The sequence below is a fragment of the Nerophis lumbriciformis genome, linkage group LG06 (assembly GCF_033978685.3).
Source record: "Nerophis lumbriciformis linkage group LG06, RoL_Nlum_v2.1, whole genome shotgun sequence".
Taxonomy (NCBI): Eukaryota; Metazoa; Chordata; class Actinopteri; order Syngnathiformes; family Syngnathidae; genus Nerophis; species Nerophis lumbriciformis.
This window is the reverse complement of record NC_084553.2, coordinates 19,537,949-19,551,973: the sequence shown is the minus strand read 5'-3', so window position 1 is coordinate 19,551,973 and position 14,025 is coordinate 19,537,949. Positions and strand designations below refer to the sequence as shown.

Sequence of the window (14,025 nt, the reverse complement as noted above, 5' to 3'; positions counted from 1 at the left end):
AAATTATGAAGGTCCTTATGTCATTATCAACAAAAGTATGCTCATGTGTAAACTGTCCCATGCTTCTGTTCCGCCAAGGACTCAAATTTGAATCCCCCTGAATGAGAGTGCGAGCCTGCTAAAGCTGTCAACCTGGTGTGCAGGGTGTCAGGGAGTGAGGTTTACTAAGGTAAACATGGCACAGCCACACTGGCTGGCCTCTGTTACACATGTTTCATCTGTGATCCCTTTCAACGACAGAAGATAATAACGCTCCTATCACTTAAATGGAAAATTGAAGAAATACAAAGATGTATTTTGGATGTTATATTTTCTTGGTAATAATTCTAAGATTGGGTCAGTTTGACAGCATGTTTCTGGTGTTGCTTGGTTTTGATGTAGGTGTTCGTCCTTACTGGATCGGGGACCTGAACAGCATCATCATGAAGAGCCCTGAGATGTATGCCAATGAGCCGAACAGGAGTGGTCGTTTCTATGGGAATAGAAAGTCCCAATCCCAACAACTTGATTTTGCACAAAGTTCACTTCAGGTAAACTAAAGCTAACAAATGTCAATGTGAGTTCCTGCTTACTTTACCAGCTGCCAGGAAGTACAAGTTAACTCTAATGGTAATTGCTGCTACTCTGCGACAATTTTGCAATCCAACCAAAATTTAAGCAACATTTTACTTATTATTTTGAAACACTGTTAAAAGTCTATGACTAAATGATGAGGAATGTGTTTCATTCATCTTGTCTCCAGCATAGCCGCCCATCACGTTCTCTCAGCTCTGCGCAGCAGGTCCATTCATGCAGTAACACTCAGGCCTTTATGATCTGTAACATTGTGTTGATGAAGGGCCATGGCAAGGTAGGATACACTCCCATATGTAAAATATACGCAAGGCGGTGTCTGCTGAAAGATTTTAAGCATTAGGAAGGCAGGTCTGTTACTCTCAGTCTCAAAAGACTGACTGAACTCAACAATATAGCAATAACAATCATATTTTGGACTCAAATTGCAATAGTCTGGTTAGGTTTTGTATTCTGATTGAGAAATGAGACTTGTAAGTGTTGTACAACAAAACATTTATTTGAAATATTTACATTACTACAGGCATTTATTTGACATCAGTGCAAACAAAAAGCAACAGGCCAAGCTGTGAAGAACAATCTACAAACTAATAATAAATAGACTCAGTGTAATAATAATGATGAAAGTACTAAGTGACCAAAAATCAGATACTAGATGCTCAGTAAGGCAGGGCAATAAAGGAAACGGAACCAAATTTTGTTTTCAATCAATATTAGGGCTTAAACATGTATACTATATTGTTGGAAAAGTATTGAGATATATTTTCATAGTATCATTTTTTCTCACCCCAAATTGTATCCCATATTTACGAATGATTACCATCTGAAGGTGGAAAACGTGTTTTCTGTGGAAAATTTGCTTATTTTTGGAGAGAAAAAACAACAAATGTGCAGGCTTTCCCATGTTTTTCATGTTATTATCAAAGTTGTAATGGTAGTTGAATTGAGTTTAGTTTTTTTTCGAACATGAACACACTTATAATATGATACATCACATATTTTCATATAATTTCTCCTTACACCATGTCCAAAAAGGAGTAGGATGAAGCAAAGCTTATTTAACCCTACCCCTTTCCCACTTCAGAGCACTTATACCTATGTTATACCTATGTTCATTTACTGTCTATTTTTTGTAACTCAATGACATCAGTGAATGATTAGTTCAGCAGTTCTTCGCATCCATCCATTTTCTACCGCTTATTCCCTTCGGGGTCGCGGGGGGCGCTCTTGCAATAGATAATTAAGTCAGTCATGATAAACATACTGAGATGGCAAATATCTTGTTTTCAATAATGATGAAGATATTTCTCAAGATTTTTCTTCCTTGTACTTTGTAACAACTTTTAATTTGAACAGCCTCTTTAACTGGATCATATTAGTTGTACATTGTTTAACTTCTTTGCTTAATCCATTCCATAACTTAATTCCGAATACTGATATGCTAAAGGTCTTAAGTGTTGTATGTGCATACAAATGTTTTAAGTTAGTTGTTTCTCTAAGGTTATATTTTCTTCTGTTGTATATTCTTGGGTAGAAGATTATAGTTAGCTTTGTACATAAATTTAGCTGTTTGCAAATTTACCAAATCATTGAATTTCAATATATTTGATTCAATAAATAAAGGGTTTGTATGTTCTCTATATCCAATGTATTATTCTAATTGATCTTTTTTGTAACACGGTTAATGAATGAAGTGTACTTTTGTAGTTGTTTCCCCATATTTCTGCACTATAACTCAGATATGGTAAAGAATATGGAGTGACATTTTGCTTTATTCATTATTGAAATATTTCTTGCCACTTTGTGTTGCATATTTTTTACATGAGATTTTCAGTTAATTTTCTCATCTATTCTTACACCCAAAAATGTGCTTTCTTTCACTCTTTAAATATCTACTGCGTCTACGTGTATTTGTGTTTGACTTTCTCTTCCACTGTTGTGTCAATTGTGCTGCTTTTTAAGGGTCTGGGTTTCAGCATCGTCGGCGGGAGGGACAGCATGTATGGACCAATGGGGATTTATGTAAAGACCATTTTCCCTGGTGGGGCAGCAGCAGCTGATGCACGGCTACAAGAGGGTGAGGGCCAAAATAAGCTTACATCATCACCAGCCAATCAATCATGTTGTATTAGCATACACTGTTATGATGATACAAATGCATGCGATGTATGAGGAATGACAATATTACAAAACCTTTAGGCATGCTATCTCAACATATGGACTTCCTAACCATCCCCACATGTATTTTTTTCATATTGTATGTGCTGTAGGGGATGAGATACTGGAGCTCAATGGGGAGTCACTGCATGATTTGAGTCACAATGAAGCTCTCCACAAGTTCAAAGTAAGGCTACATACAGTTTGATATTTTTCCTTTATTAATCATTGCGGTTTACTGACAGTTGAAATAACTAACAGTAAACCTCCAACCATCCATCCATAATGACACTAGTACTGATGTGATTGTGACAAGTTGACAAAGACACTATCATTTTGCAGCAAATCAAAAAGGGTGTATTGAGTCTGGTGGTGAGGACTACCCTGCGGGTGGGAGCTTTGTGTGGCCAGGCTCAGGTAACTCAGCTGTGCAGATCACGCTCACTCAGCTCCACCACAGGGATGGATGGGATCAGTGCCGACATGAGGGACTACGACTACTTGACTAAAACTTGCGACAACTCTAGAATGAGTGTTGCTGGGCAGCCTGCTAAACCCAGAGACCGCATAATGATGGACATCATCCTGCACAAAGGTCAGCCTTGTTTTAATGTTTGATCACAATGAGGTGGGTTCAGATGGAGTATGCGGTGCTAAATTTTGATGACAATGTGCAGGTATAATGTGCTTGCCAAAAATGTACAAAGTTCTCGCTGATAATTGTGTAGTCCATTACTTTGTCTTGCACAGGTCTTTATCTTTGACAGTTATTTGGTCTTGCCTTGGTGTTGTAGAGGTTTGATTGAGGAGAGTGTTTATGTGACAGGTGTAATTCTAAACACACAATTAGTTGAGATCAGGAGACATCAGGAATCATTTGTGTGTTTCATGGACACATATCCACCCTGTGGGGTCACGGTGCTTGTTAGTTTGTAGGAGATCAAGGACTTATTTCTTCATGTCCGCCCTTTATTATTGAGTCACATCAGGTTGTTGCGATTATTTAGAATCACATTACATTGGACCCAGAATAAATTCTGGTATCTGAAGTTACAGGTCAAATTATTTGCAGCACGTTATACCTTGTTGTTAGAGAAGGGGAACTGCATTTTTTTTTGCAATTTTGCCGATCTTTGACAATCATGAAATCATGGATTTTTTTTAATGCATTCAAAATATTAAATAAACATAAATAAAAGTCGGTTTACAGTGGGGCCAATGGGAGCTCCACTATTCTGCGCTTAAAATCCGGTAAATAACCATTCAAAAAGCGCCAACAATACTCCATCTACATGTCGTGATTTGAATATTAACCAAGTATTAGTGATATTGTTATTATAAGTGCTAACGCAGACAAACTATTTCTTGCGGCGCCGTGATCACTTCCTGTATCCTTATGTCATCGAGTGGTCTGCTGCTTCCTTGCTTCCTTGCTCCCGGTAAGTTTATTCTGGATCATAAATCATGCATCTCAACTGAAAAATAGATGACTGAGAATATTATCCGACAAGTTGGGACACTTTGACAGCCGTTTCGGACCTGGAACTGGCGAGGATGACACAAAAAGCGCTATTACTATATTACATATATACTTACAGCATGCATATAAAACCCTAATGGATGTATTTGGATGTGTTTTTAGGAGCTCTATAGGCAGAATTAAACGACTCCGATAGGTTCCATTGTAAGGTGACTTGTGATCGAAGTTATTTAATGTTTAGACTGCGTTAAAAAAAATCCATTCGTCGTCATGTCTTTCATAATGATTGTGAAAGTGCAGTTCCCCTTTAGAGAAAGGTGTAAGCAGTATGGAACAATGCATCTGTTTTGAACTGCTCCTTCCTAGAGGCCGGTGTTGGTCTGGGTATTGGACTGTGCTGCGTTCCGTCCACTGATGCCTGTCCTGGAATTTTCATCCACACCCTCTCTCCTGGATCTGTGGCACACATTGATGGCAGACTCCGGTAAGGTCTTATTAACGGTGTGTGGATGTAGACATGACCATGTTGTACTAAACTAAGCAGTTAGAAAATGTTATTTTGCCATTGAAAAATAATCAGCAAACTGAATTTTAATACATTAATACCAAGCTACACAAAATGTTGTTTTACTAATTATGTGGGAAAATTCCCTTTACAGTCAGTGAGACAGTAGGGATGGGTTTCACATTTGAACCCATACAGTACCAATTCCCATTACCAGGGAATCAATACCAGTACTCAACGGTACCGATTTTTAGAACTTTTGTGAGTGTCCATGGGGTAATAAATGTTAATTTGTTTACTGGTAAAATTGTTTTCTTTAAGTTAGCATTTAACATTGAGCTGATAACAATAAATGTTTTGTCCAGTTTAGGGATGTCCCGATCCAGGTTTTTGCACTTCCGATCCGATACCGATATTGTTTTTGCACTTCCGATCTGATACCGATACTGACCGATACTGGCCTATCCGAGCATGTATTAAAGTTTAAAGTTATTTAGCTTACTTAGTTGTCAGAATCATGTTGAAAAGGGTTTTAGTACTCTTGATAACAACTAGCCAGCTGAATTAGGGGAGATTGAATAATACACAATGGTTGGTAACAAGAAACTGACCTGTTTATACAAGGATAAACACAAAATAGACAAAATTATACATGACAAACAGAAATGGCATCATTGAACTAGGGCTGGGCAATATGGCCTTTTTTTAATATTGCGATATTTTAAGGCCATATTACGATACACGATATATATCTCGATATTTTGCCTTAGCCTTGAATGAACACTTGATGCATATAATCACAGCAGTATGATGATTCTATGTGTCTACATTAAAACATTCTTCTTCATACTGCATTAATATATGCTACTTTTAAACTTTCATGCAGAGAAGGAAATCACAACTAAAAAAAAAAAATGTTTCATACGGTGTTGATCTGGAAATGTTTGCCTTGGCATTTTGATGGTGTGGGCATGTGGCACCGAATGGAGATAAGCGTCTCGACAGACCTTACAATATTTGAACAATGATGACGAAAACTGTTTTCTCTGTCGTGTCCGTGTGTCGAAAATTGTTATGCGCTTATTTTTTTATTTGATTTTGTGCGTGGCATAGATTTGCCGTGTGCAGAGGACGCTTGAGCAGTGCACAATTGCAAAGGCGCGCACCTTAGCGGCTGCGCTAGCATCACAGCTAACGTTAGCCATGCTGCTACCTCTCTGCTCGGGGAGGGTGTGTGTAAGAAGGTGCGCTTGCTGTCTGTGAGAAGGAGACACAGGAAAGAATGAGAAGAGCTTGTCGTGTAATGCCAGCAGTTAAAAGCAACTGCGTGAGAATCCACAGACCTGTGGATGTGAAGGTGTGCTGGAAAATGATGAACGGAAATTAGGGAGCAGCAGAAAAGTCGGTGCGTTGGAAAACACGGACCGGACTTTTTTTTTTAAAACTGGATCTGGATCGGCATTTTCCCATGCCTTGCCGATACTTATTTTTTGGCAAATATCGGCGGCCGATCCGATCCAAATATCGGATCGGGACATCCCTAGTCCAGTTGATCTTGTTTTCTTACGCTTATAAGTCTCCTTTGCAAGCGTTGTACAGTACACTGTGCATGCAGTTGCAATTCTAGGACGTTAAATGGCAGTATTATATAGGCTTCGTTGTGTTGCCGTAGTCCGAAGTAGTCTTTGCCATTAAGTTGAATGTACCAGTCTTATCATACTGCAAGTACTGCACGTATTATACACAAGTTGTTTGATTGTAACATGCTTCTTTGTTGTGGTTCTAATTACCAAATTTAGAAGTGCTGAAATCGCCATGAAAAATTGCTAATGCTAATTGGTACCATGTATATGATGTATCCAAATATAAATTAGCACTGAGCCAGCACATTTTTAAAAGTGGAGTCTTTCTATCAGGCACGCTTGATTTGTTAGGATGGAAAATTGCAACATTACCAAGAGACAGTTTGGCTGAGTCCGCTCTGAGTGCATGTTTCCCCGCCAAGTGCTTGAGCCGGTACCTAGTCTGCAACCAGATGTGACGTCACAGGTAACAAAGGCACTGAAATAGGGTACTTTTGGATTTTTTTTTAATCGGTTCCGAGTGGTACCGATGAAATACGGTTTAGTATAAACGTACTGAATTCAATACCGATTCCTTATGGTTAACACTGCAAATTTTGTATAAAGTGTAGTAACATTCATTGTATAATTCTGTGATTTTGTCAATACCGGAGAACATATAGTATCATTTTGATTACACTATAATAATAATATTGATATTTGAATAACACCATGCACCCAACACAACTATACTGTATCTTTCGACTGGAAATGTCCTTTTATGCTTTAGCTTAACACATTTTATTTCTTCATTTGGGTGGACCTTTTACTTCCAGGTGTGGGGATGAGATCATGGAGCTCAATGACACTGCGGTTTACAACATGGCACTAAATGATGTCTACACAGTCCTGAGTCAATGCAGTCCAGGTCCAGTCCATGTTATTATCAGTCGACACCCAGACCCCAAAGTATGTATCATCTTCACTGAAGTTGTATCAGTCAGCACTAATAGTTGCTAATAAACGAACAGTTGTGCTCAGAAGGTTACGTACAGTATACTCATCTTGAACGGAATAGTCAAAATTTGGGCACTGATTGATTTATTTACACCGTCCTTTTTGGAGTATGAAATAATTATACAATGTATATCTTTACACCTTCAGTATTTTTTAAAAACAAGAATTGGTCGACAGATATACCAATAAAACAATCTAAACAATATAATATGAACAGCACACTAACATAAACAGGTATTTTGTCAAATAAATATAAAGGGGGGCTGAAAAATGTACGATAATAAAATATATCTGATACTGATACCATGGTATCAATACTATCGATATTTTGTCTAGTCCAACCACCCCTTAAATTGTTTGGTTTCTTGGCACTAACCTGACTTTTAAGCTTAGTCCGCAAATGTTCTCAGGTATTGAGGTCAAGGATTTGGGAAGGCCACCTGTTGATTTAAGGCCATACTTCTCATTTTGTTTCTGTCATGACTCCCCGGGAAACATACAGAATATACAGAAATTGCCAAGTCCCTCCTAAAGTGAATTATAATTGAGAACTATAATAGTTCTCAATAATATTTTTTTTATTTATCTGTGTGAAATTGTCCTTTTTTTCTTTTCATTCCCATCACAAACCTCTCCATTTATTTGCCAATGTTGACCTACACTGATAAACACAGTTTGACCCATCACAGTTAAACGATACAGCAGTTGTATCGGTCACATGTTTTTTTTCTTAAAGTGACACACCCATTGAGGCATCGAGGGACACAGTATCACTCTTTGGGCCTGATCTACTAAGATCCAAGTACCACCCACTAAACAACATGTGCAAAATATAAAATTGTGTGTACCGTTCCTGGGCGTGTTGCATGTGATCTACGTAAGTTTTAGAAATTAAAAATAGCAGAAGACAATAAAATAAATCTTTATTAATGTGACGACTCAACAGGAAACTCGCAGATCAGGGCTTTTTGCATTCTCTTATTAGTGCAGGTGTGCAATTGAAAAGTGGTGTAGACCGCCTTATTTATTCAAGGTTTTTGCATGTACTGTAAGGGGCTTTCACCATGGAGACACTCAATCATTTACTGCATATTTATGTTATCTTGCTCATCCTGTAATGTTTTGCTATGTTTTTAAACAAGTAACCAACATGTTCCACTTCTTTTTTTAGAAGCAGACCTGTGGTGCATCTACAAAACCCAAAACCAGTGAGGTGGCACGTTGTGTAATTCGTAAATAAAAACAGAATACAATGATTTGCAAATCCTTTTCAACTTATATTCAATTGAATAGACTGCAAAGACAAGATATTTAATGTTCAAACTGAGAAACTTTATTTTTTTTGCAAATAATCTTTAACTTAAAATTTAATGGCAGCAACACATTGCAAAAAAGTTGGCACACTGTGTTACATGGCCTTTTCTTTTAACAACACTCAGTAAACATTTGGAAACTGAGGAGACCAATTTTTGAAGCTTTTTAGGTGGAATTCTTTCCCATTCTTGCTTGATGTACAGCTTAAGTCTCAATAGTTTGATAAGAAATGTTGTTCTTAAACGGTTTGACAATTTTCTCACGCATTTGTTCAAAAAGTTGTGACCCTCGCCCCATCCTTGTTTGTGAATGACTGAGCATTTAATGGTAGCTGCTTTTATACCCAGTCATGGCACCCACCTGTTCTCAATTAGCATGTTCACCTGTGGGATGTTCCAAATAAGTGTTTGATGAGCATTCCTCAACTTTCTCAGTCTTTTTTGCCACTTGTGCCAGCTTTTTTGAAACATGTTGCAGGCATCAAATTCCAAATGAGCTAATATTTGCAAAAAATAACAAAGTTTACCAGTTTGAACATTAAGTATTTTGTCTTTGCAGTCTATTCAATTGAATATAGGTTGAAAAGGATTTGCAAAACATTGTATTCTGTTTTTATTTACCATTTACACAAAGTGCCAACTTCACTGGTTTTAGGTTTTGTACAATACTTAAAAAACCTTAGAAAACCACTTTTTTCTTCTTCTTTTTTTAACGCCAAAGCTCATGGGAAAGACTATGCAAGATTTTTTTTCACATAAGATATGTGTTAATATATTGTAAATATAAAAATGAACATCATTAAACAAAAACACCAGCATACACAAATATGCATCAATTTGTTTTAATAAGCCCCTTATGTCAGCCAGCAGCTATGAAATAAAAAAATACAAAAATACAAAAATAAAATATATATATATATATATATATATATATATATATATATATATATATATATATATATATATATATATATATATATATATATATATATTGGTGATTATACAATATGTCTGACATTTTAATTTTTGACTGTCCATATACGTTGACAAGCATACGTAGGATGGAGCTGCTGAGCAATCGCCTCTTTTCTCACAGCCATGCATGTAATTGTGTTAGTTTGCACAGTGTTTTCAGACTTGCTAAATAAAGCTGGAAAATAGCACTCACAGTTGAGTTTTAGTCGTGATGAACCACATTGCGTGCGCTAAATAACTATGTTTGCATTTTCTTCTGCCAGTATTGCGAGCATTCTGATGATCGGCATATATTCTGCATATATTCTGCATATATTCTGCATATTCATGAAGACAGAAACGCTAAATATATTGCACCCCTTATTCTGCTCACTGAAGTGACGCAATCCTTGGTGTACACATTTAGTCGATCAGCTTTGCGTGTGCTCTCAAGTTTACTTGTCTTTTAGAACATACAAACCTTTGGTAGATCAGGTCCCAAGTGTTTCGTATTGTATTGATGTTTTAGTATCGTTTGACCCCTCACTCGCCCATCACTAGTATCCATCTATCCAATGTGTGCCGTCAAACTAATACATTTATGCTGCCAATATTATTCACTCATGCAAAATGATTAGGCCGTGTCAAGTTATAATACAGTTTGTAATCTTCAGCACCACTTATTTTTAGAATCATACATTAAGTTAATTAAGATGTATGTATTTAGGAAAAATAATGGTTCAATAAAATCATGAATGTCCGAAAAATCAATAAAACATTTGAGCCCATATTCAATGTACTTCTGACTGCAACTGTACATTTGCTCACAAAGTTCTGGGCACGCATTGTTGTCTTTAAGTCCTGCTCTCCCCACATGCTTTATTTTAAAGGTATCAGAACATCAGCTGAACGATGCTATAGCTCAAGCGGTGGAAAACAGCAAACTGAAAAAGGACAAGAGCCAATGGAGTATCGATGGTAAATAATCACCGCTTTCATTTTTTAAACGTTTTTTTCAAAGTTAGAAGCGTGCCATTTCTTAGTAAACATCACCAACCATTACAGGTCTGCGAAGGATGGAGTCATGTTCTCACAGTCAGCCAAGATGCGAGCGTTGTTTGGAAAGAAGCTTTGGTCAGATCACTGTCCGTCGGGCTCAAAAGTTCATGACACGCTCCTGCAGTGATAACACCAACAGCAACTTTCACAACCGCTGTCTCACCACCCGCAACCCCCATAACACACATCATAACCCACCAGCCCGCATCCATACCCTGGACACACCCAACGTAAGTAACGCCACCAAAGAATGATGGAAAGGGTGGTGATAATACAGGGTCATGGAAAAAAACAGAACCCAATAAAAGGTGAATGCTCTGTATTTATATAGCGGTTTACTATTCCTGAAATGATACCCAAAGCGCTTGACATTATATATCACATTCACACACACATTCACACACTGATGGCGGAAGCTGCCATGCAAGGCGCTAACCACGACCTATCAGGGTCACAACGGCCGTGACGAGGATGGCGGAAGCTGCAATCTAACCTGGAACCCTCAAGTAGCTGGGACGGCCACTCTCCCATCCTAAAAGATCCTGCAAATTTCAAGACATTTGCCAACCTTAAATTGATCATTCCCCAAAATTTCGAGTTATCTCGGTCGCTTTGCATGAAAGTTATGTTCTTTCCAAAGTATGTACCAAATGGGCTCTGCGGCATGGTAGTAAAACTTACATACGTCACGAAAAACCGTCAATTATTCAAACACAATACTCTTTGGGATTTTCAAATAAAGGTTCTGCTAACCAAGTCAGAAATTTTGATTTTTGATGGAGCATGGCAATACCGAATCTTTCTCCCAAAATTTGCTTGTACTACATTGTTTGATTTGTTGGAAAAACAGGCCTTAACGCAAAATGTATATTTCTTGGTCGGAGAAGACTATTGTTAATTTCATACATAAAGTCCTATTGTATACCCTGAATGTATATGTAAAATTAACAGATTCAAAGATTTGTGTGTTCTGTTTCTTGGGTCACCCTTTATGAATGTTAAACATATTTTACACAAGGTGGGTTTTTTTTAGTTAGAAATAAGTATTTTGTCCCGTTGATTTTGAAGTTCACCCTTAGGCTCCATTGATTGCATTTATTTTGTCTTTTGTTTACATAAAGATTGTGAATGATAGGCAATGTATAATTCTCCTTTTAGAAAGTGCTCCTAATCTCAACTAATTATGTGTATAAAATACCACTACACCCCCATGGGCAAGACCAAAGAGCTGTCAAAGGACTTACCGGACAAGAATGTGGACCTGCACAAGACTGAAATAGACACAAGAGCATCAACAAGAAGTTTGGTGAGAAAGAAGCACTATGGTGCAATAATTGATAACTGTAAAAAAACCCAAAAGGTAACATGTCCATCGCCCAAGCTCCTTAGCTCAATAAAAAAATGTACCTAGATAATTAAGAGAAAGGTGATGAAGCAGCCCATAATTCGTAGAGAGGATCTGTTTAATAATGTCAAGAGATTTGGGATCACAGTCAGCAAGAAAAACATTAATAGCACACAAACCACAAGGACAATGTAATGACAGCAAAATTAAAAAACAGCTGCCGTAAAAAGTACTGCTCATATCTTGGTAATGGGGTAAACTTATCAACAGGGCATCATCTACTTCAATGTATGCACAGAGTCAGAGGAAACTACTTCACTTATTCCAATTTAGTTTGTGTAGATCAAGGGTGTCAAACGTACTGCCTGATATGGCCCACGAACAGATTTAATCCGGCCCGCAAAATGAGTTTGCTAAGTATAAAAATGAGCTGCAATTTTTTTATGAAAGAAACTGATGTTCTAAATGTGTCTAGTGGATGACGCAATAGCAATTGAACTGTAACCCACGTCACACATGACAGTGTCTTTAAGTGCCCTCTGGATTGGCTGAAAATGATCCACTCAACAGATAAAATGACGAAACGGCAAGATGCAAAGACTTAAGTCAACATGACCATATTCTTTGAAGTAGTTCAAATTCCTTGCAGCGCTCGCAATTTGTTTACAGCACGATGCACACCCTGAACTCCATTGTAAAAATGTGTGTTTTTACATGAGTTGTTTGTTCCAAGTCTATTTTATCATTGTATTATGTGTGGTGTACACAGCAGTCAAACTTCAAGTACAATATAATGTTTAACCTTGTTGAGGGACTGCATTTATTGCAGGCTTATTTGCAGTCAGACCCAGATTGGACTGCAGGGAATACCCACATTTAAGAGTTGCTCCACTCGAAGTGTGCATTTAGTAAAAGACTTAAGTCCAGGGCGAGAATGCTGCGTGGCTTTTTTGATTTAAAATGAACTTCACTTTTTTTGGAACGTTGCCTAAGCTAACTTTTTATGGACCTTGTTTTATATACCATCAACCTGCCAGGGACTGCAGATGGAAATTAGCCTTTGGCTACAATCTGCCACATTTACATTTTACATGTTCATTAATGTGCATTCTCCCATGTAACAATGATATAACAAAAATAACAAACGGTGACTGCCTATTAGGATTTTTATTATACATCTGTGAACAAGCTTATTGGTGTGTGTAGTGGGACAGGCGGAAGTTAAGCCGGAAAAAATGTGGTCATTTATAAATTATTTAATGTTTCTGTGTGGCCCAGTAGCAAATGTGTCACAGACTCGTACCGGTCCGCGGACTGGTGGTTGGGGACCACTGTTCTAGTGGTGAGTACCACTGTTCTAGTGGTGAGTACGCATGTGTGTTGATAAGTTTGACTGAAGTGTGTGACTTCCTGTCCTCTACAGTCCATCATTACAGAGACACGGTCTGACAACAGACGGTCCGTGCCGGTGTATCCCGATGAGGACTACAGTGTTCCTTTTAACTGTCCTGTTGTCAGCCTGTCGAGTCAGCAGACCCTGGATGAAGCCTTCAGGGACAATATGGTACCTCATTTTACCATGATGGAATGTTTAAATCCTTATTTAGCGGGAAAATAGGATGCAAATGTATAACCTGGCTCTTCTTTAAAAAAAACAACAATAATAAACATTCTGACACAGTTCATTACTTATCTAAAAATGTTGTGAATGCAATTAGAATTTTAATCCATTCATTAATTGAAATGTCTGCAATTTCCAGAGCACTTGGACCGTCTATCTGTCTAAAAGTAGTTCTCCTTGGTTTACAGCTTGTATGCAATTGTTCCTCCCAAAGTAAAATTTGGGCTGCACATGCACAGCACAGACAGCTATTGAAATCACTCTCCACTGTTATGTTCCACAAATGTCATGATATAAAGCAGTAAAAATAATTCAAAATAATCCATCCATCCATCCATCCATTTTCTACCGCTTATTCCAATCGACAAAGTCAAAATAAAGAGATGGATTTGATCTATGTGATCGCTCCTCTATGCGTGATACAGAGAACAGATAATAA

The 14,025-nt window shown here is 37.7% G+C and overlaps 1 protein-coding gene across 1 annotated transcript in view; it reads left to right on the top strand.

The window, feature by feature from the left end:
• Positions 1 to 14,025, top strand: part of il16 (interleukin 16) — a 119,816-nt gene that overhangs the window by 70,783 nt on the left and 35,008 nt on the right. Inside the window, exons 8-17 of the mRNA XM_061963865.2 lie at positions 382 to 530; positions 743 to 850; positions 2,536 to 2,650; positions 2,844 to 2,917; positions 3,073 to 3,325; positions 4,577 to 4,694; positions 7,114 to 7,246; positions 10,452 to 10,539; positions 10,627 to 10,850; positions 13,389 to 13,529. Coding sequence (XP_061819849.2) covers positions 382 to 530; positions 743 to 850; positions 2,536 to 2,650; positions 2,844 to 2,917; positions 3,073 to 3,325; positions 4,577 to 4,694; positions 7,114 to 7,246; positions 10,452 to 10,539; positions 10,627 to 10,850; positions 13,389 to 13,529 — 1,403 coding nt within the window. The remainder of the gene's footprint in view (positions 1 to 381; positions 531 to 742; positions 851 to 2,535; positions 2,651 to 2,843; positions 2,918 to 3,072; positions 3,326 to 4,576; positions 4,695 to 7,113; positions 7,247 to 10,451; positions 10,540 to 10,626; positions 10,851 to 13,388; positions 13,530 to 14,025) is intronic.